The 23,056-nt window shown below is 36.1% G+C and overlaps 2 protein-coding genes across 5 annotated transcripts in view; both read right to left on the bottom strand.

The window, feature by feature from the left end:
- Window positions 1–11,673, bottom strand: part of LOC106131730 (uncharacterized) — a 43,463-nt gene extending 31,790 nt beyond the window's left edge. Inside the window, exons 1-2 of one of the 4 annotated variants that reach the window (XM_013330912.2) lie at window positions 7,274–7,429; window positions 5,086–5,197 (exon numbers count right to left, since the gene is read on the bottom strand). In XM_013330912.2, coding sequence (XP_013186366.1) covers window positions 5,086–5,179 — 94 coding nt within the window. In that variant the 5' untranslated portion in view covers window positions 5,180–5,197; window positions 7,274–7,429. Of the gene's footprint in view, window positions 1–5,085; window positions 5,198–6,530; window positions 6,558–7,273; window positions 7,430–11,373 lie in introns of those variants that run through there. The other 3 variants (XM_013330915.2, XM_013330913.2, XM_013330910.2) reach the window with 3 other exon arrangements.
- A 2,279-nt stretch (window positions 11,674–13,952) lies between these two features.
- On the bottom strand, window positions 13,953–22,714 carry LOC132903415 (serine protease 30-like). Its single transcript, XM_060951708.1, has 7 exons — window positions 22,609–22,714; window positions 21,788–21,899; window positions 20,640–20,809; window positions 18,992–19,069; window positions 18,623–18,705; window positions 15,144–15,269; window positions 13,953–14,102 (listed from the first exon to the last, which is right to left on the bottom strand). The coding sequence occupies exons 1-7, from the start codon at window positions 22,712–22,714 to the stop codon at window positions 13,953–13,955; spliced, it is 825 nt and encodes a 274-aa protein (XP_060807691.1).
- Between the last annotated feature and the right edge of the window lie 342 nt (window positions 22,715–23,056).

Raw genomic sequence — 23,056 nt, 5'->3', positions numbered from 1 at the left:
ATTATATAAATACCTACATGTAGGAACCACGAAGCCCATTTTTTATATGAAAAGTGAATGAAGCCTAAAATGTGAAAGAGACGGGTATGAGTGAGGGAGTGAGAAAGTTTAGAATGGGAGATGACAGAAGACGTAGAACACGTGTGCTAAAAAGTAGAAATAAAACATCAGTTGAAAGAAAAAGTGAAGACTATTATTAATTATCTCCCAATCCTATTTAAAGGATTGCCGATTAAATGAAAAGTACATATAATCACGTCTACATCCCTTACGGGGTACACAGAGCCAACAGTCTTTGAAAGACTGTAAGGCCACGTTCAGCTGTATGGCCTAATGATAGAATTGAGATTCAAATAGTGACAGGTTGCTAGCACATCGCCGACAAGAAGGATCCTACTTAAGTTTATTAGCCTATCATTATCCTTAGTCGCCTAATACGACATCCCTGGGAAAGGGATAGAGTGGTCCTATTCTAAAGTGTCGAAAACCACACGGTATACTTCCATTTACATTGTTTTCTTTCCGTTATACAAGCAAATTTTTATACATAGGTACATATAGTCACGTCTATACCCCTTGCGGGGTAGACAGAGCCAACAGCCGAAAAGATTCAGCCACGTTCAGCTATATGGCTTATCGCCTAAAAAAAGAATCCCGAGTTTATAAGCCCATCCCTTAGTCGCCTTTTACGACATCCATGGGAAAGAGATGGAGTGGTCCTATTCTTTTTTGTATTGGTGCCGGGAACCACACGGCAAAAATTTTTATAATTCGTTTAAATATACCTATGTCGTAGGCGTAGGTACCTTGGAGCATTATATCATTTGCACTCATGTTGTATCAACTTAATTACCCTTATCGTACGCAAATAAAGATACTATTGATTATGAGATAACAATCACAAAAAATAATAGTCTTAAAACCTACAATAATATTGTAATTAACTTTAAAATTATGCAATTTGGAACGGAATTGATAAAAGCCCGCTTGTTTACAGTCGTTTGGTGAGAAATTACTAATTAAAAGGCATACATTCAGATGATAGTTGGCGGTAGCCGGCTGGATTGAATCCGCAACCTTTGCAGGTAAACCTTACCCGTATTGGATCGATATCATGCGGTTATCCGTAATTATAGTAATTTATTTATATTTATGATGTACCTATACAGCTAAATCTTGCTCAGAGAATTAGCATTGCCATTCAAATTGGCAATGCTGCCAGCCTTCTGGGCACACTCCCGCATTTTGATGCTATGCAGGTACTGTACAATTTGTAAATTAAATTTTAGTTTGTAATCTTTTTTTTTTCTTTTTTATACATAGTTTTAGCTTTAGTTTTAATTTGAGTTAATTTTAATTATTTTTTTTTGTATAAAATTTCAACATTTACGATAGATATATTTTAAGTAATAAAATAAATACAGCTAAACGTGGCCTATCAGTTTTTGTGAAGCTGTTAGCTCTGTCTACCCCGTCAGGGATAAATACGTGATTATAGTTGTGTATGTATTTTATATAGTCTAAGCGGACGAAGTCGCGAGCACCAGCTTGTAAAATAAGATTTGAAATTATCTTATTAGGAACTAAAATTGATAATCTTTAAAAAGTTTCCAATAGAATACTTAGTCACTTAAATTTTGTTTGTTACTCTTTTACGGAATAGATAATAAAACCGGCCAAGTGCGAGTCGGCCTCGCGCAAGAAGGGTTCCGTACCATTATCACCTTTGTTCCTTAAATGTTAATTTTTTATAATCACATTTCTACCAGATTATTAAAATCGACCAAAAAATTTTATTAGACAATATTGTTCTTTTCTTTTTTATTTTGAAAGGTAAACCTAGTATGGCATTTGTATTGACATAATTAGTTCTACATTCATTCATGTTTTTTAATGTAGACAATGTGCATTCGTCCACGATTTAGATTTAAAAGATCTATATTTGTAAATTGACGTCCGATGAAATGCTGCAGGGTAGTTTGTTCCGCCGCTTCTTCTACACATGCGCTTTGGAAGCGGTAGTACTAATAATTAGATTTAAGTTATATATTTTCTATTCTATTCTATGCAAGTAAATATTTGTGAAAATTTTAAGTCTACATGTTACGGTTATTAAGATGACGTTGAGCAAAAAGATATGAAAAAAGACGTTTATTGTATGGGGACGCTTTTATAACGGAAACGGAATTAAATAATTTGTAAAAATTTTAGCTTTCTCGCTATCACAGTTTATGAGATACGCCCTGGTGTCGAACAGACAGACAGCGGAGGCTAAGTAATAATCCCGTTTTTACGTTTTAGGTACGGAACTTCAAAAGCTATTATAATCTAGAAATATCCAGAAATGATTGTTCGCTTGATGTGAATAGGCAGGTTAACAATAAAATTATATCTATTATCTATAAGTAAATACTTGTGAAGTCATCGTTTATTGAAAATTAAGAAAAAAAGCATTATACATACATACATATAAACACGTCTACATCCCTTGCGGGGTAGACAGAGCCAACAGTCTTAAAAATACTGATAGGCCACGTTCAGCTGTTTGGTTTAATGATAATTGAGATTCAAATAGTGACAGGTTGCTAGTCTGTCGCTTAAAAGTAGAATCCCAAGTTTATAAGCCTATCCCTTAGTCGCCTTTTACGACATCCATGGGAAAGAGATGGAGTGGTCCTATTATTTCTTTTTCACCCTCCGAAAAAGAGGCGTAATTTATATGTATGTACGAAATTATTGTAATTGTAATGTCTTTGAAGCTATTACGAGCTATGTAAAAATCAATTTTATCTGATGATACTATTCATTATTAGGTACTTTGTTTATCTGGAAAAATATATTGTTATAATTCCTTATAGTTGCATCACATTTTTATTGATTTCGCCTATAAAGGTTCGGTATACATACATTAACTAATACAAAATATTGAAATCCTCGATTTTATTATCACAAGATCAGAAATTGTGGGTTTAACTACAGTTTTGGGTAGAACATGGTGCGAACGATCAATGGCATTTTTTAATTGATTAACTGTAACAATGTTTGAATAGTTTATAAAATATACAATCAAAAACTTTAAAGAGATTCCTAAGAAAGATGTTTTCATCTAAATGTCAGAAACAATTCAGAAGACAAAAATTTATCGACAGTGTTAGTATCAACATAAAATACTAAGTTTAATTTTATTCACTTTAATTTTTATAACTTATTTTACTGAACAGATCCTAGTTCATTGTAAGATTGAGAACAAAATTTGCAGTCTTTCAACTAGAAAAATTGTGTTTTTACTCAAGAATTCCGCTAAGTCTGTATCTAACTTTGCACTTTTACTCAAATAAGTAGTTAATTAAACAATCACAAAAATTTGTAAAGTTAATATATTGTAATATATTGTAAAATAAAACTTAAAACATTGAAATTAACATAAATAAAACGTGAATTCTAACTTGTGTTAACTTTTGTGTAGGTAATGTGAAAAATACAATTGACTCTCATCTCTTAAAAATTAACTTTTTTATAAGCTGCCTGTGATTTGATATTTTATCATCACATCACATCATATCACACACATCTGTTGTGTATAACAAAATAATCGTACTTCATGCTAAAATCATAATCATTGGGTCTAACAGTCTTAAGTCTAAATATGACTGATGATAAGATGTGCTTAATCAATTTAATTTGATGATGGTGACACATACACCCATATAATCACGCCTATATACCTTACGGGGTAGACAGGGCCAACAGCCTTAGTAACACTGATAGGCAACGTTCAGCTGTTAATAATAGAATTGAGATTCAAATAGTGACAGGTTGACAGCTCATCGCCTATAGAAAAAAGAAGCCCAAATTATGATTTCATGATTTATAAACAAAAAAAAAATACTTACTGTATATACTTAGGACCAAATGGTATAGAACACAGATCAACAAATAAAAACAGCACATTATAACCATTGGAAAAAATAACATAGTTGAATCCATGGTGATACACTTCAAGGCTCGCGACTTAGTCACGTGAAACAAGTTACTAATGTAATGAATGCGTATTACTGCCTCGAAATCCTATCAAATAATGGTTGTGAAGATAATAAATATAATCTGAATGAGTATCTTGTAAGTACACGTTATGCGATATGTGATTAAACTTTGAGACTTTTGAATCAGTTTTTCTGTAAAGGCCATCAGCTTGTTTATTTCTCTTCATGATTTTTTTGAGTTACTTGTTCTGCTCTCAGTGGGTTCTAAGGGTCGCTTTACAAACATACATTCATATTTACACGTCTATATCCCTTGCGGGGTAGACAGAGCCAACGGTCTTGAAAGATTGTCTTAAAAATCGGTTCGCTTTCTTATGTTTCATGTGCACTTTGTTCAGTCTTCGCGCTCGAATATTATCTTTGGTCTTGTCTACTAGTGATATTTTCCTTAGGTCTATATGTATGTTTTGTGGTGCCGTGTGGTTACCGTCACTTAAGAACAGGGCCACTCAATATATAGTTCCCATGGATGTCGTAAAAGGAGACTAAGGAATAGCCTTCTAAAGTTGGGATTGTTCTTGTAGGCGATAGGCTAGCAAACTGTTAATATTTGAATCTCAATTCCATCTTTTAGCCATATAGCTGAACGTGGCCTTTCAGTCTTTTAAAGGCTTTCGGCTCTGTTTGGCTCGCAAGGGATATAGACGTGAATATATGTATGTATGTCTATTATCATAGCATTTTCCAGATTGCATTGTCAGCTGTTCGGTTGCACAACTTTGAGTTTGCTAAATAGGTACTTATATATACTTTTATATAATAGGTACATTGTGCTACTTTCCTGACGTCTCATTAATTAACTGGTTTTAAACTTTCGCGTTGTTTTATTGTATTTATAATACAAGTATAAGTAATACAAGTATTAAACGCACATTCAATACGTCCGAGATAAAATAAAGGTACGTTAATTACAATAAAATACGACTGTTAAAAACACTTATTTAAGAAAGAGATGGATTACATGTACAAAAATAACATGTCTAAATAAAAAAATTCTTGACGAAACATCCATTGCCGGTTTATAATGAAAAAGGTTACTCACCACAAAACATCGCACAGCAATGGAAGCAGACGCAGGCGACCATGTACGCGGTGCACAGCACGAAGAAGGGTATGAATAAAATCAAGTAGTCCATTTTTTTCTAGGAATTTCACTGCAGAATTGTCAAACACGCTTGTCAATTATGGGGTTTGGAATGGGCAGAATTTTGGATCATCTACATATATATAAATGTTGAATTTGGATGAAGCGAGAGAAGATGGTATAGTATATAGTCTTTGGCTACATAAATGCGAAAATTTTTGTAGATATCAAATCAAGTGACATTAAGTTAGGTCAGGTCTAGATGAGACCGAAGTTAAAAGAAAATAATAATGTTCAGATGTTTATATCTTTCAAAATTAAAATTTAATCTTTCTGATTGTAAAACAAAGTTATAAAATTGAAATCCTTCATTAAAAATAACAATTATCAATTCAATTTTTCAAGAAAAAAAATGACGTAGGGGCGGGACTTTGAACAATAATAATAATTATTTTGTATGTATTTTATGAGCTATTAATGACTTGAAGACGAAAAGCGTCGAGGAATATCGACCTTATTGTAATAAACAATATGTCATAATTCACTAAAACCCAGCTAATGTATTATTGCATTCGTGATTTTGTTTCATATAATGGGCTACTAGGTTATCATTCCTAGCATCGTTTCTGGCATTTATCTCTGTATAAAAAAGGTTTACATGCGTCGGTGGTCGAATAGGTAAAGTGCCGGTTAAAATGCATGATGCGCAAAAAGGGCACAGATTCAAATTGCACCTCTACCAATGACTCTTTTCGATGTTATGTTAGTTTGAATACTAATCAATGCTCTTACAGTGAGAGAAAACGTCGTGAGAAAACCTGCACATCCAGACAACTGAACGGGTTAGGTTTACCTGCAAATGTTGCGGAGGTCAGGCGGGAGTCGCTTCGTGTAAAAATCTGACTCACCCAATCCAGGGTCCATGGTCAAAGGCATACCCCGGACTCCTCTCCAGAGTGGTGAGGATGCAACAGGGACTAAAGCCAGGAGGATGAAGGATAAAGGTTGAAATTCAAACTTTTGTGCCCTTAGGTACCTAGTACTTTGACGGCCTCTGTGGCGCAGCGGTAGTACGCTTGACTGTGTCACCGGAGGTCCCGGGTTCGAATCCCGGCCAGTGCATGATGAAAAAAGAACTTTTCTGATTGTCCTGGGTCTTGGATGTTTATTTATATAAGTATTTATTACAAAATATAGTATCGTTGAGTTAGCATCTCGTAACACAAGTCTCGAACTCACTTCGAGGCTAACTCAATCTGTGTAATTTGTCCCGTATATATTTATTTATTTACTTTTTTTTAAACAAATAATTAAATACATCAAATGATCAATATTGTAAATTCTTCAACAATTTAATCGTATCCTTGTCTGTGTTGTATCAAAACACTGCAAAAGGTGATCACCTGTTATCATCAGACAATCACGTGATTGATGATAAAGACACCTATCATTTTGGCTTGATGGCGTAGTGGTAAACGTAGCTAAGTCATCAACTAGACGCTACGAGTTCGATTTCGGACTTGGGGAAATGTGAGCGTTATGAAGTATGATCGGTGTAAAATTCAGTGACAGGTTAAGGAACAGCGTGATATAGGAATGTTGTTATGTGGGAGAAGATATAGTGACAGGACTAAAAATGGGCATGCTTAGATGGTTTGGTCATGTCGAGAGGATGAATGAAAACAGGTTAAATAAGCAAATATACGAGGAAGTCTGCATAGGGAAATTGGAGTGGCAAGAGGCTTGTGTTGCTTCGGACCCCGGGGTCCACTACCAAGGTGAATTAACGAAGTCACTGCTATTATTGACAAGTATGTTTGACAAGTATGTTTGCTAACAGCATTAAATTCATCCTGTTTCACACTTTTACGGATTCAAAACTTAAATCTTAATAAGTAATGAAATATTAAAAATTCCTTGGGGCATTGACAATTCGAAAAAGTTGGAAGTTGATTGGAATACTATTTAGGAATACAATTACGGAAGCTAAGAAGATTAGGTAATATTCCATCAAGTGTAAAGCAAATATCCAAAATTCAGAAGAAAATGTAAAAATGGAATTATATACTATCCAATAAGTTGTTAACGCTTTTATAAAAGACATTTGAAAAACCAGACAACTTTAGTAGAATAATGTTAAACCAACCTGTATCACAAACTATCAAACTATTTTTCTCATCAAAAATTGCAGTAAAAATCCGTAAAAGTGTGAACCAGTGTTAATATCACAGGTTATTACTGAACAAAGTCAGCTCAATACTGGATTACTGACGTTTCAGCCCGCCTTGACTATCACGCAGATATGATAATATTCGATATGATACGGAGAGTAATTAGATAATATTAATTTTGCTTTACTTTCATGCTGAATTGAGTAAAATTTAAAAATTGATTCACTTTTTTTTTTGAGTTGAGTTTAATTTAATTGATCGTCCGCGACTCCGCCCGCTAATAAATGCCGTTGATATCCTTTCCCGCGGGAATTGCTGGGAATTATCCTTTAGTGCACTCATAGATGCTTTGTTTAATTTTGGCATCTGGCATATTGTTAATAAGGTTCATTCGTAGGTCAGAAAATTGAATACAATGATATTTTTCATGACACGAAATATAACTCAAAATATAACGCTATAAGCATTAAGCTTGCTTACCGCCAGGCAGATTTAAGTCAAACTCACACTCAAATTCTTATTAAAAAAAACGATTGAAAAATATATCGATCAAATAATTCTTATCTGTTGTACATTTAAAAAACGATTTTATTAAAAAGCGTGTCTGAATGACTAATGCTTAAAATTATGTGTAACGATGACTGGAGACTTTTGGAGCTTACAAATAATTATTTATCAACAAGTATTTTCAGTCGCCGTCAGTGTCGTGTGGTTCTCGACACCAATAGAAAAAAGAATAGGACCACTCCATCTCTTTTCTATGGACGTCGTAAAAGGCGACTAAGGAATAGGCTCATAAACTTGGGATTATTTTTTTTGGCGGTGGGCTACCAACTCTGTCACTATTTGAATCTAAATACCATCATTAAGCCAAACAGCTGAACGAGGCCTATTAGTATTTCCAAGACTGTTGGCTCTGTCTACCCCGTAAGGGATATAGACGTGATTATACATATGTATGTAACGCAAGTCTCGAACTTACTTCGAGGCTAACTTAATCTGTGAAATTTGTCCCGTATTTTTTTATTTATGCATTTTCAGTCGCTCTGTGACCTCGGATCATTGTAACACGATTGGAATCGTCCGACATAAAATAAAGGTGTTAAATACGCGTTTAATACTAGTATCCTAACTAATAAAATAAAATAGAGTTTATTTGTTTGTTTTTTAACCATTCTCGGTTTATCTTTGTTTACTATCTGTTATCTACTGATCTAACCTTCTTGAACTATCACGTATATTTAAATACATATGTATATTTAAGAGGTAACAAACAAATAAACTTACTTTCGCATAAATACTAATATTATAAAGCTTAAGAGTTTGTTTGTTTGTTTGAACGCGTGAATCTCAGGAACTTATGGTTCGAATTGAAAAAATATTTTTGTGTTGAATAGACCATTTATCGAGGTAGGTTTTAGGCTATATAAAATCACGCTGCAACTTTAAAAAAACGGGGAAAATTATTCATTCTTGAGGGCTTCAATGATGCCCAAAATAACTATTCCACGCGGACGAAGTCGCGGGCACAGCTTGTTCAGCATATAAGTTAAGATGGTGCCGTGTGGTTCCCGGCACCATTACAAAAAAGAATAGGACCACTCCATCTCTTTCCCATGGATGTCGTAAAAGGCGACTAAGGGATAGGCTTATAAACTTGGGATTCCTCTTTTAGGCGATGGGCCAGCAACCTGTCACTATTTGAATCTCAATTCTATCGTTAAGCCAAATAGCTGAACGTGGCCATTCAGTCTTTTCAAGACTGTTGGCTCTGTCTACCCCGCAAGGGATATAGACGTGACCATATGTATGTATGTATGTCTGTATGTTAAGATGGGGATTACAAAATACTTACACATAGCAAATGCGATGCATCTTATTACTAGTCGTAGAACCAAGCACAGAGCACAGAACACGGTCACGACTATTACCACCACGACAGCCAAGGAGGTAGCAGCCATTTTAATAACTAATGTACATTCAATGATACATTTTGTATTAACAACATTAAATTTTATCATTATTGGCGTCAGATAAAATATTGATAAAAAAAATCGCGCGAGAATTGATAAGTTTTCTCAATGATAATCTCAATTGTGTGCATTTTTTAATTATTTATATATACATACATAAATTCACGAATATTTCCAGGAGGGGTAGGCAGAGACTACATTTTTCCATTTGCCACGTTCAATGTGTCATCATTCTTCGTGCAAGCTAGGCGGTTTCGGGTATTCTTGACCTGACCTTTTGCCAGGACGTCCTTAATTTAATCAAGCTACGTTTATTTATTCGACTTTATGCTATTCATACACCCATCCATAGTCCATAGATAATAATAAAATTGTTACTGGTCGATGTCTGTACCTAAAAGATATTGCAAAAAAGTCAATTTGGGATCTATATACCTAACCTTGTGCCGTGTGGTTCCCAGCATCAATAGAAAAAAGAATAAGACCACTCCATCTTTTCCTTGGATGTCGTAAGGACGACTAGGGGTAGGCTTAAATACGTGGGATTACTCTTTAAGGTGATGAGCCAGCTGTTACTATTTGACATTCTTTTGATGGATGATGGCTTTGTCTACCCCGCAACGGATATAGACGTGACTATATATACATATGTACGTATGTAACCACGTATCGATATACCTAACCACGAAATGTGGACCAAATGAAGCTAAAATTGTGACTCGGACGCAACGCCGCGCCGGATGGCTTATATTAACTTTTGAGATCCAATGACCTTCCCTTCGATAATTTTTTTAATTTGTTCTAATGTTTTTAATTAATAATTTCGCTTGCAAATCATCATGGGTTAAAAAAAAATCTTTGCATAATAAAAAACTTACCGCAAAGTAATTGACAGCACTTCAGAGCAGTAACAGTGAACCACATTACAATGACAAGCACAGATATTAGTAGAATTTCCATTGTTGTAATATGTGTATTATTAAAATTTTTATTAAATTCAAGTCGGCTGATAATTAATTTCAAAGTATCAAATATAATTAAAATTATTTAATAAAGCATTTGTATCTAGTAATTACACTTTCACAACAAGAATAAAACTGAGTTTATCTTGAAGAATCGCAAAATATAAGGATTTATAACGCCTCATTACACGTCCCGCTGAATTTCTTCTGATAAATATACATATTAATGATATAAATATAATTTTTAGAATTTAACTTCGGCTCACTAAATTGAAATAAATAATCTTATATATAAAATTCTCGTGTCACGATGCTCGTTCCCGTACTCCTCCGAAACAGCTTGAACGATTCTCATGAAACTTTGTGAGCATATTGAGTAGTACCCCTTATTGATAATAAAAATTATTTATATGGCAAAACAACGTTTGCCGGGACGGCTAGTAACTTAAAATAGATTTAAGACATGAGCTTTAAGTTCAGACTCCGTAGTATATGGGACGCGCGACGCCGTTGTCATCTCGTAATAAACTATTTCCGTCCCTTTTCACGTTGTAATAAAAAACGAAACAGCGATAGCTTTTCGCGCGATAAAAACGGCGCCTGCCATGCTACGGAGGCAGCTATTACCACGATCCCCTGCAAAGGTTGCGGAGGTCAGATGGATCGCTTCGTATAATAACCTGACTCATCTAATCCAGGGTCATGGTCAAAGGCGCGCCCTGGGCACCTCTCCACGGAGGTGAGGATGTGACCGGGACTAAAGGAGGAAGGAACTTACTTTATAAATTCACTAGCAGCTGCATCGTCCGAGTGAATTTAGCGCCACTTTCAGAGGAATACAGGTTTTTAGCAAATCCTACGGAAACTTTAATTTTTACCGGGTAGAAAGGTACCCTAAGTCCATCGCTAGACTCTTAGTTATTAATAAATTCAAGAAGGTTAATTCTGTAGATGGCCCGTGAAGAGGTAACAAACAAACGAAACAAATAAACTTAATTAAGAATTTATAAAATTATATTCAGGATCATTTGAGTGTGTTTTTCGTTGTATCCTTCGTTCCGTGTGTTTTGTATATATTGCTAAGCCTTAAAACATTAATACTTAAGCATACAGCAACATAAAAATAAAAAAAATACTCACAGCATTTCCCGATACACCCAGACATGAAGCAGAACAAGAAGTTTATCACTACGAAGAAGAACAGCAACCAAAACACCCACGTCGAATCATAAAAATCACTTCTATCCATTTTTTTTTAATTATTATTCACAACAAAATTATATTAATAATGTTCAGTTCAGGAACTGCACTTAATAAGACATTTAATGAAAATTTAGCAAATTTTTGCGGAAACAAAAAAAATGTTTTATTTTTTAATTTATTATTTAAGGTTATATTTTATCATTAATACACAAACTGCCTAACCTAACAAACGTGAATCGTTAACAGTAGACGTGGATTATCGCAAATTTTTGATAACAGACTTATTGTGTTTATACAACAGATATGTTTAAGTACAGATACTGACGCAGCCAATGCTGATATGTCGAATTAAAGTTGATTTTCATACGAAAGTTTTGAATGTTTTCATCACAATTATTATCATTAGCTGTGTTCCTGGTTCAATTCTATTTATTTATTTATAAACAACATATTTCATAAATATAACGGTAAATATACGAATATAATAATATTTCTTGAATCTTACTTACGAGCTTTTTTTAACCCAACAAATGTTAGTTATAATTTTTTATATGCGTACAAAAAAGTTAATAGTACAAAAAACTATCACATTGCTTCTATATTACATATAGGAACACGCCTGTGCTATTTTACCTTCGTTTGTGCACTAATTTTGGTTCCAGTATTCACTCTGTTAGTAACGTTTATGTGTGTGCCGTGTGGTTCCTGACATTTATAATGACACCGGACTTATAACAGGGACTAAGGAATTATGCACATATATCTAGTACAGCTTTTACCATGATCCAATATGGGTAAGGTTCCCCTACAACGGTTGCGGACGTCAGACGGGAGTCGCTTAGTTTAAAAACTTGACTTGCCCAAATTAGTGGTCAAAAGATCCTGGCTTCAGACCAGAGAGGTTGGAATGACGCCAAGAGTAAGAAGACATAACGCTTATATATTTAATAAATTACTTGATTTCAATTACTAGATCTACTTAACATAACATATAATCACGTCTGTATCCCTTGCGCGGTAGACAGATCCAACAGTCATCAAAAGACTGAAAGGCCACGTTCAGCTGTTTGGCTTAATGATAGAATTGAGGTCCTTAACCTACATCTTAAAGAATATAATAAAAGATAAAATAATACTCACGAAAAACCTTGAAGACATATCGAGCCATGACCATGTCACAAACAGTGAGGTATATGAGCACAAACAGTAATATAAACACAAAAATGAACAAAAAGAAAATCTCTTTCTCATTCAAAAACATCGTTTCGTTCGAAAACTCGTAGAAAACTAACCTAAAATATTTCCATAGGGGGATTAACCGAGAAAATCGAAAATGCAAAAATCAATGTATTAAGTTTGGTTGTGTGTGATCTTGAAATTGGCCGGATTATCTCAATTTTGATAACGTTTGAGATGATCGATCCTCTCAAGTGTTGATAAGGATTTCTCATAACATTTTGTTAGTTGCGTATTATTTTCATCCTTCTGTTTAATGTAGTAGAGATGACTTTTGCATAATAAACTGAAATTGTGAGTAATAAAGTACAATTTTAGATATGTGATTATCTAAGTGAAATGATGGCGGGTGGTCAAACGGTCAAAGGTCAAAAAAATGTTATTGACGAGCATAATTTTATCCTGTTGTGTTTTCCGGTACTTAGGGAATAGGCTGGTGTTCCTCTTTGGTCGATATCTGTAAATAAAATAAAATGGACAAGTGCCGTGTGGTCCCCGGCACCAATTAAAAAAGTTTATGACCACTCCATCTCATTTCCCATAGATGTCATAAGAGACGAATAAGGGATAGGCTTATAATCCTGGGATTCTTCTTTAAGGCGATGGGCTAGCAACCTGCCACTATTTGCATCTCCATTCTATCACTAAACCAAACAGCTGAACGTGGCCTATCAGTCCAAGACTATTGGCTCTGTCTACCCCGCAAGGCATATATACGTGATTATGTACATATGTAGGCACTCCAAACACACCTTCTGTACTTCGTTCTTACTCTAAGATCAGTTTCGAATTTACTTTTAAGTAGTGAACAAACATGTTTTTAACGTAATTAGCAAAAAGTCGGGTTGGCGAGACAATTGCACGTAAATCAGGCAGCGTGCATATGTATGCGGTGTGTGGGTTCGTCTGTCTGTTCGTCTGCCACCAGATAGTTGAAATTCAAACGCGTTTGTTACAAAAGTGCCGTGTGGTTCCCGGCACCGATACATAAAAAGAATAGGACCACTCCATCTTTTTTCCATGGTTGTCGTAAAAGGCGATTAAGGGATAGGCTTATAAACTTGGGATTCTTCATTTAGGCGATGGGCTAGCAACCTGTCAATTCTATCATTAAGCCAAACAGCTGAACGTGGCCATTTAGTCTTCAAGACTGTTGGCTCTGTCTACCCCGCATGGGATATAGACGTGACCATATGTATGTATGTGTGTTACAATTTTGAGAAGACCAAAAAAAAGGTTATATTTCCAAGGTATATAAATACTTGTCTGAACGTTGCTTTCTACGTATAAGAGTCGGGTTCCTCCTTGTGGTTATAATAGTCATACTGTGAGGGGTCTGTGGTGGAGGTCTGGATCCAGTCGATGTAGTACGACACGTCCAGGAAGCGGGCGGGGGCTGCACAACCTGGGCCGGAGACACCGAAGCCTACCTGCAGAGGGAAATTCATTATTCACACATACAGAAATATAACTCATGTTTTTAAATGTAGGCAATGTGCATTGGTCCATGATTTTAGATTAAAGATATCTATATTTGTATATTGATGTCCGATGAAAATGCTGCAGCGTACTTTGTTCCGCCGCTTCTTCTACACATGCGCTTTGGAAACGGAAGTAGTTGTAATTAGATTTAGGTGATGCGACGTCAATAAGTGATACCTTGTATCCAATTTTGTCAGATGTCAAACGCACTCAAATTTTACGAAAGAAAATAACAGCCTTAAATAGAACCAATTCATCTCTTTCCCATGGATGTCAATAAAGACGATTAAGGGAAAAGGTGCATTCATCCAGTGCAAGTTTCCATACTGGTCTGGTAGAGCATTAAAAATATAGTGTGCTAGATTTTTCTCTTCCCTTGCACATTCAAAAGCCAATCAAAGGAATCGCTGATAAATTTGGGATAGTTACTAGTTCATCCCCACATTACACACATAAGATCCTGTATTATATAAATACAAACATACATACATATAATCACGTCTATATCCCTTGCGGGGTGAACAGAACCAACAGTCTTTTAAAACTGATTGGTCACGTTCAGCTGTTTGGCTAAATGATACAATTGAGATGCAAATAGTGACAGGTTGCCAGCCCATCACCTAAAAGAAGAATCCCAAGTTCACAAGCCTATCCCTTAGTCGCCTTTTACTACATCCGTGGGAAAGAGATGGAGTAGCCTGTGCCGTGCGGTTCCCGGCACCAGTGCAAAAAAGAATAGAACCACTCCATCTCTTTCCCATCGATATCGTAAAAGGCGACTAAGGGATAGGCTTACAAACTTGGGATTCTTTTTTATGCGATGGGCTAGCAACCTGTCACTATTTGAATCTCAATTCTATCATTAAGCCAAATAGCTGAACGTGGTCATTCAGTCTTTTCAAGACTGCTGACTCTGTCTACCCCGCAAGGGATATAGACGTGACCATATGTATGTATAAAATAAATTGAGATGAAAATGTAATGTTCACCCAAGTCCAAGAACCCGTGGCGTTGGACACCAGCGCCATGCCGTTGTCGAAGTTGCAGTTTCTCGTGTTATTTACAGCGAACACGCACAGGTAATGCTGCGGTTCCTGCATCTTGTCCACTTTCACCTGAATGACGTAAAAGTATGTTAAAATCCCAATTAATATTTTAATTTTTTTATTTTTGATAAGGGAATGTTGTGATGTGAAAGAAGATGTAGTTACAGGAATAGAAAAGGGTATGTTGAGATGGTTCGGTCATGTGGAGAGGATGAATGAAAACAGGTTGACTAAGCAGATATACAAGGAGAGTGTGGAGGTAAAGGTCGGAGTGGGAAGACCTAGACGAACGTATCTTGATCAAATTAAGGACGTCCTGGTAAAGGGTCAGGTCAAAAGTACCCGAAACCGCCGAGCTTGTATGAAGAGAGTTATGAATGTGGATGAAGCGAAGGAAGTATGCAGAGATCGTGGCAAGTGGAAAGAGGTAGTCTCTGCCTACCCCTCCGGGAAAGAGGCGTGATTTTATGTATGTGATATTTTAAATGCGATTGATTACGAACTAAATGTATGTACGGTCGCGTTCATAATTGCAGTCATAGTTCGCAAAACTTTATAGCTTGCAGTCACCGCTGTCACTCACACATTCACACAAATAACACAATAAACAACAACGGTTAAGCGTTGGGTAACGCGCCATCAAGAAGAGGGTAGTGTAAAAAGTAGACCGCGCAGCGACCGTCGTCCGCTTATCAACACAGCGACACGCCACACAGCGGAGATCCATGGTGGAACAGTACGAAAATAAAGGCTTCATACCGACCAGAACATTTGCGGAACAGTTCGACACATCAGTGGTTACTGTTCGTCGAGTTTGCACCGTGAGGGACTATTCCACAGACAGCCAGCAAGAAAGCCGTATTTAGCCGAAATAAATAAGCAAAAACATTTAGAATTTGCTCGGCAGTATTTGGATTTTGACTGGAACACGGCGATATTTACGGACAAAAAGTTCGTTTACGTCATCGCAACACGGTAGGCTTCATTTATGGCGAAGAAATGCAACTCGGTATGAAGAAAAAAATATTGTGCCAAATATGGAGTCTGGACGCATATCTGTAAATATGTGGGGCTGGATGAGTGCTGCTGGACCTGGGGAACAGGTGTAGATAGCAGGATGCGCTACAGCTGCTCATTATGTGCAAGTGCTGCAAGAAACCATGTTACCAACTGTGCGGTGTATTTATCCGATTGATGATATGCAATATCATTTGTGCAAAACAACTACCCTGTGTATCGAGTCCATATAGTGCGTGAAAGGTTCTGCCAGTTTATATTAAAACTACTACTTAGATAGTATTTTAAGGACAGCTTCAATATCTTTTCTTTATGAAAACGAATAATTAAGCTGTAACCTTAATAACAGGAGATAGGTAAATTAGTGTAATATGCTGTATGTATACCTTTATATAATCATCAATATGTAAACAAAACTATAGGTAAACTGTTTCAATAAAATTTACTAATTTTAATTATTGAGTGTTTTATTTTGCTCCCTCTTGTTTAATATTTATTGCTGATTTCCGTGTTTGAAGACACGGGTATCGTAATTCTTAGATATCAGTTAGTTAGTTAGTCAGTCAGTTACTTAGTTCAAATGGCACCTTGAAACATTAAAAATTGTCAGTAACAATATATATTTTTTTAATAGACAGAAATTCCTTGAAAAACTTCGGAATCCGCTAGTAACTAGAACAAGCGAGTGTGAGCAAGCGAGATTATCTAGTATATCTTAGATCTCACTTGCACAAACGAAGTAATAAAATTGCTACCCAATAACTTTCAAAGGAACCACTACCTATGTTAGGGTCGTGTGCAGACAAACTTTCAACTTTATTGAAATGACATAAGTCTGGCAGTCGCAGGCTTCCCTCTATAGGCAAATCTTATGCAAATAATGAGAGACGACGATATCTCGATCGACAATTATCGGGCCCAGTTCGGACATCGTTGATTACCCTCTCTTTCTGTTTTGTTATGTTATATGTCATAGAATAATAAACTGTTTTACTTAGTAATCATTGGTATTAAAGACCGTATTCATTTGAAGGAATATTTATTCTTTTTAAATATGCATGTGTGTGTGTATCTAGTGGAACCACAGTGCACGCTATTTTAACCCGTAAGAATTTTAAAACTATGACTGCAGATATGAACGCGATCGTACCTAGTAAAAGAAAAAAAAACTCAATTATATTAAAAATCCGAGAGTAAGTTTGTTTGTTTGCTACCACTTCACGGAATCTGTGCCCGCGACTTCGTCCGCGTGGAATAGTTGTTTTGGGCATCATTGAAGCCCTCATGGATGAATAATTTTCCCCGTTTTTTATTTCACATTTTCCATTATTTCTTTGCTCCTTATAGTTGCAGCGTGTTGTTATATAGCCTAAAGTCTTCCTCGATAAATGGTCTATTCAACGCAAAGAAAGAATTTTTCAAATAGGACCAGTACTTCCTGAGATTAGCGCGTTCAAACAAACAAACAAACTCTTCAGCTTTATAATATAAGTATAGATGCGAATTATTACGAACTAAAAAGTACCTAGTAAAAGAAAAAAAAACTCAATTTATATTAAAAATCCGAGAGTGAGTTTGTTTGTTTGTTACCACTTCACGGAATCTTTTTGAAATATGACGAATATATAGCGACTCCCATCTGACCTCCGCAACCTTTGCACGTTAACCCAACCCATATTGGATCGATCATGGTTTCACATCCAGTAACCTGAATGTGCAAGTTTCCTCACGATGATTTCTGTCACCGTAAGAGCATCGGTTAGTATTCAAACTAATGTACACAACATCGCAAATAGCCATTGGTACATGGCCGAAATGGGATTTGAACCTTTCTCCGTACCACGCATTTTAACCTTGCCGATTCGACCACCAACGATCCAGCTGAGTTAGAAATAACATATAATCACGTCTATATCCCTTGCGGGGTAGACAGAGCCAACAGTCATCAAAAGTCTAAAAGGCCACGTTCAGTTATTTGATTTAATGATAGAATTAAGATTCAAATAGTGACAGGTTGCTAGCCCATCGTCTAAAAGAAGAATTCCAATTTTATAAGCCTATTCCTTAGTCGCCTTTTACGACTTCCATGGGAAAGAGATTTTTCTATTGGTGCCGGGCAACCACGTGGCATGTTAATTAGAAATAGTAAGTATTACCTACATACATACATACGTAAAATCACGCCTCTTTCCCGGTGGGGTAGGCAGAGACTACCTCTTTCCACTCGCCACGATCTCTGCATACTTCCTTCGCTTCATCCACATTCATAACTATCTTAATGCAAGCTCGGCGGTTTCGGGTACTTTTAACCTGAACCTTTACCAGGACGTCCTTAATTTGATCAAGATACGTTCGTAGTAAATAGTAAGTATTTAATAAAATAAACTAAAAATCTGACGTCTTACAGAAGATCTTTTGTAAAACTCATCACAGATGTCCTTTGTCACGTACAGAGATTTATATACCACCTTCTCTAAGAGTAATCTTTCTGAAATAAAAAAAAAAATCAAAAATATTGAACAAGCTGTTTAATAAACTTACAGACACAAGTTAAAAAAAGGAGTTTCAAGTCACGTCTGTTTATCCTCACGGCCTGTCAGTCTCGATGATGAAATCACAGGTTGCTTGTCCATCGCCCAAAAAAAGAATCCCAAGTTAATAAACCTTTCCCTCAATCACCGTTTACGACATCTATGGGAAAGAGATGGAGTGTTCCTATTCCTTTTCCTATTGGTGCCGGGAATAACACGGCACAATGACATTAAAGGACTTACCATCAGTAAAACCTGTCACATAGAGTGCGTTGGATGTATTAAAGCCTTTCCCCGGCCAACAGATTGGTTTGAGGTCTCCTGTGAATGATATTAGAAGCCTTATCATGAGGACGAAACACTGACGAGATTGCATGAAAGACTGAAAGCCTATTTTTGACGGCCTCTGTGGTGCAGCGGTAGTGCGCTTGTCTGTGATACCGGAGGTCCCGGGTTCGAATCCCGGTCAGGGCATGATGAGAAAAGAACTTTTTCTGATTGGCCTGGGTGTAGGATGTTTATCTATATAAGTATTTATTATAAAATATAGTATCGTTGAGTTAGTATCTCGTAACACAAGTCTCGAACTTACTTCGAGGCTAACTCAATCTGTGTAATTTGTCCCGTATATATTTATATTCTATTACAGAACGGAGGATTATATTAATGATAAATACGCCCGAGCTTGACAAAATGGTTGACATAATTAGTACAGTGTGTACATATTTTATTTTATCTTTTTACATACATACATACATATGATTACGTCTTTATCCCTTACGGGGTAGACAGAGCCAACAGTCTTGAAAAGACTGATAGGCCACGTTCAGCTGTTTGGCTTAGGTAATGATAGAATTGATATTCAAATAGTGACGGATTGCTAGCCCATCGCCTAAAAGAAGAATCCCAAGTTTATAAGCCTATCCTTTAGTCGCCTTTTACGACATCCATGGGAACGAGATGGAGTGGTCCTATTCTTTTTTTAATTGGTGCCGGGAACCACACGGCACTATTTTATCTTTATCTTTATTTATTTGACGAAATATGTTGCTATTTGAATCTTAACTCTATCATTAAGCCAAACACGTAAACGTGTCCTTTAATGTATTTTCAAGACAATTTGCTCGTCTTGCCCCAAAAGAGGTCATGTATGTTAGAAAGATAGATAGATAGACTCTTTATTGCACCATAAGAAAAAGAAAAAAAGAAAAAAAACACAGGTAATGAGGTACAAAGGCGGATATTATCGCTAAAGCAATCTCTTCCAGTCAACCTTAGGGTAGAAGGAAATTAAAATAGAAAGGCGATTGGCGCAGTACGTATAAAATAAAATGCAAAGTATATTTATACCTTAACCTAATATAAACACAACGTAAATACATACTACATTGAAATCTACCTACATAAATAAATAACTTACAAAATATATGTATATCTACAAATGAAATACATAATTAAGACAACCTACAAATGTTTACATGATCATTACATAGTATAAAACAAAGTCGCTATTTTTGTCTGTTTGTCTGTATGCTTAAATCTTTAAAATTACGCAACGGATTTTGATGCGGTTTCTTGTAACAGGTAGAGTGATTCAAGAGGAAGGTTTTTATGTATAATAACATCTATTAAATAATGGAGAAATACTGTTATTTTCAGAGTTTCTAATGTGGTGTCGGAAATTCTTACATTTCTTGCCGCTTACATTGCGTACGCAGGCTTAACCTTACAGGATTTATAAAAATAATGTACTAAGTATTATTTATTGTATAATACATTATAAATTTTTTCCAAATTTTGCACCCGTGCGAAGCCGGGGCGCGTCGCTAGTATAATATAAATTAGGAAAGTTTAGAAAGATAGTGAGATTTAACCTTATATGTGTATGTACCTCGAGACAGCAGGTCTTCGTCAGACTGATCTTCATAATCAAGGTTAAGCTCCACCAAAGCTATGGTGTTGTATGTGGCGTATTCATATTCGGGGTGTAAGGTAAAGTCTTTGAGCTTGTAAGACCAGGATTGGTGGGCTTCCGTGACCATGTGAAGTCTGCCGTTGTTTCTGTAAACAATTTCTAGCATTTAGGAGGAGAAATTTGTAAATAGACAGATTACAGTTCTGTACTTTTGTTACGAGCTACTGACTCAACGATACTACCTATATGAAAGTTTATTTCCCATGCCATGGCCGGGATTCGAACCCGGAACCTACTGTATCCATCATATCCACTGTCAAGCGCAGTTCAAAGGCCGACATTAAAGAGTAATACATGGCTTAGTTCAAATCCTACCTTGGGCAGGGCTACATCCAATTAACATACATACTACATTCGTTTAAATTCTTCTTCCTCTTAGAAAGGTACCCACCCACTATTAAAGATCCTGGATAGGGTAAGTCAGTCAAGAATTATTTTCACCATAACATGCTATACTTCAGCGTTATTCATTCATATGATCACGTCTATATTTCTTGCGAAGTAGAGAGAGCCAACAGTCTTGAAAGACTGACAGGTTCAATGATAGAATTGGGATTCAAATAATGACAGGTTGCAAGCCCGTCGCCTAAAAGAAAAGTCCTAAGTTTATAAGCCCATCTCTTAGTCTCTTTTTACGACATCCGTGGGAAAGAGATGGACTCGTCCTATTATTGTTTATATTGGTGCCGGGAACCACACGTTATTTGACACCTAATCAATTGACAAATAATTCTGGACAAAGGTTCTTTTCTGTTTATAATTTCGAAGTGTGGTGTGCCGTGTGGTTCCCGGCACCAATAAAAAAAATAACAATATAAAAAAAATAGGACCACTCCATCTCGTTCCCAAGGATGTAGTTAAAAGCGACTAAGGGATAGGTTTATAAACTTGGGATTCTTCTTTTTAGCGATGGGCTAGAAACTTGTCACTATTTGAATCTCAATTCTATCATTAAGCCAAACAGCTGAACGTGGCCTATCAGTCTTTTCAAGACTGTTGGCTCTGTCTACCCCGCAAGGGATATAGACGTGATTATATGTATGTATGTAATTTCGAAGTCTCACCTCAACAAATCTTTGGACACTTTCGCCACATCATCAGCGTTGACCACGGCATGCTTGAACGTGACTAAGACAGCGCCCGTTGCCGCTATTCTTAGAGGCTCGTTCTTTTGTTCTGAAACAGTTCAGTGGTAAAAGACTTCATGCTGGTACATGCACATCGTAATCCTTACTAAAGTAAGTTTATTTGTTTGTTTGTTTTCTTCATGGGTTATATATTAAACTAGCTGTGCCCGCTTCGTCCGCGTGGAAAAGTTATTTTGGGCATCATTAAAGCCTTTAATTTTACCCGTTTTTTTCATATTTTCCATTATTTCTTTGCTCCTTATAGTTGCAGCGTGATGTTATATAGCCTAAAACCTTCCTCAATAAATTGTCTATTCGACGCAAAAAGAGATTAGTGCGTTCAAACAAACAAACAAACAAACTCTTCAGCTTTATAATATTAGTATAGATAAATCTTCTTGAAATATTCACGTAGTTAAATATAATAAGAAGTCGAGAAGGATACATAGGGTATCTTTCATCCCGTGACAAAGTGTAGCTCCCGTGGAATTTGCAAATAACCTGTATTATTTTGTAAGTGGCGCTAAATTCCTCGTAAATATCCTGTATTATTTCGTAGGTGCGCTAAATTCCATTGTTTTTTGTTAGTGGTGGCAATTTGGTAGCATTTTTATAAGATTGGTGTTAAATTTAAATTTGTCGTTTTTTTGTAGATGGCGCTAAATTCACGCGGGCGAAACTGCGGGTTAAAGCTGTTAATAAGCACAACCTGAGAAATAGTGTTTCAAGCAATCTCTTACAGATGAAAATATACTTACGTAAAGGTATTCTCAATACTCCCAGCCAAGGAAAGTCAGGTGCTTCCCCTAGGTTTCCATCCAAAAGGTCTTTATTACTTTTAGAAGTATCACATTCGTTACTCATAGTTTTACTTAATAATAAAATCTGATAGAGAAGGTAAGTTTTTCGATACATTTTTATCGATAAACAGAGAATTTGTTCTTCAAAGAATTAGTGGCTAGTCGTAAAGTCGATATTAAAAAAAGTATTGGGTAAGTGCGAGTCGATTTTTTTGCATCGATAGTTCCCAATTTTCTTCTTCCTCCTGGCTTTAGTCCCGGTTGCATCCTCATCACTCTAGAGAGGAGCCCAGGGTATGCCTTTGACCATGGATCCTGGATTTAGTGATCAGGATTTTACACGACGTGACTCCCATCTGACCTCCGCAAACTTTGCAGGTAACCCTAACTCTAAGTATTTGATCGA

Source organism: Amyelois transitella, chromosome 26, assembly GCF_032362555.1.
Source record: "Amyelois transitella isolate CPQ chromosome 26, ilAmyTran1.1, whole genome shotgun sequence".
Taxonomy (NCBI): domain Eukaryota; kingdom Metazoa; phylum Arthropoda; class Insecta; order Lepidoptera; family Pyralidae; genus Amyelois; species Amyelois transitella.
This window is presented reverse-complemented; position numbering and strand designations above follow the sequence as displayed.

Coding starts and splice junctions, on each gene's coding strand:
- LOC132903415 (XM_060951708.1), bottom strand. CDS start 22,714: ATGAGTAACGAATGTGATACTTCTAAAAGTAATAAAGACCTTTTGGAT. Junction 19,070..20,639: donor CGAAGACCTGCTGTCTCGAG/GTACATACACAT, acceptor TATCATTCACAG/GAGACCTCAAACCAATCTGT. Junction 14,103..15,143: donor CCACGGGTTCTTGGACTTGG/GTGAACATTACA, acceptor TTCCCTCTGCAG/GTAGGCTTCGGTGTCTCCGG.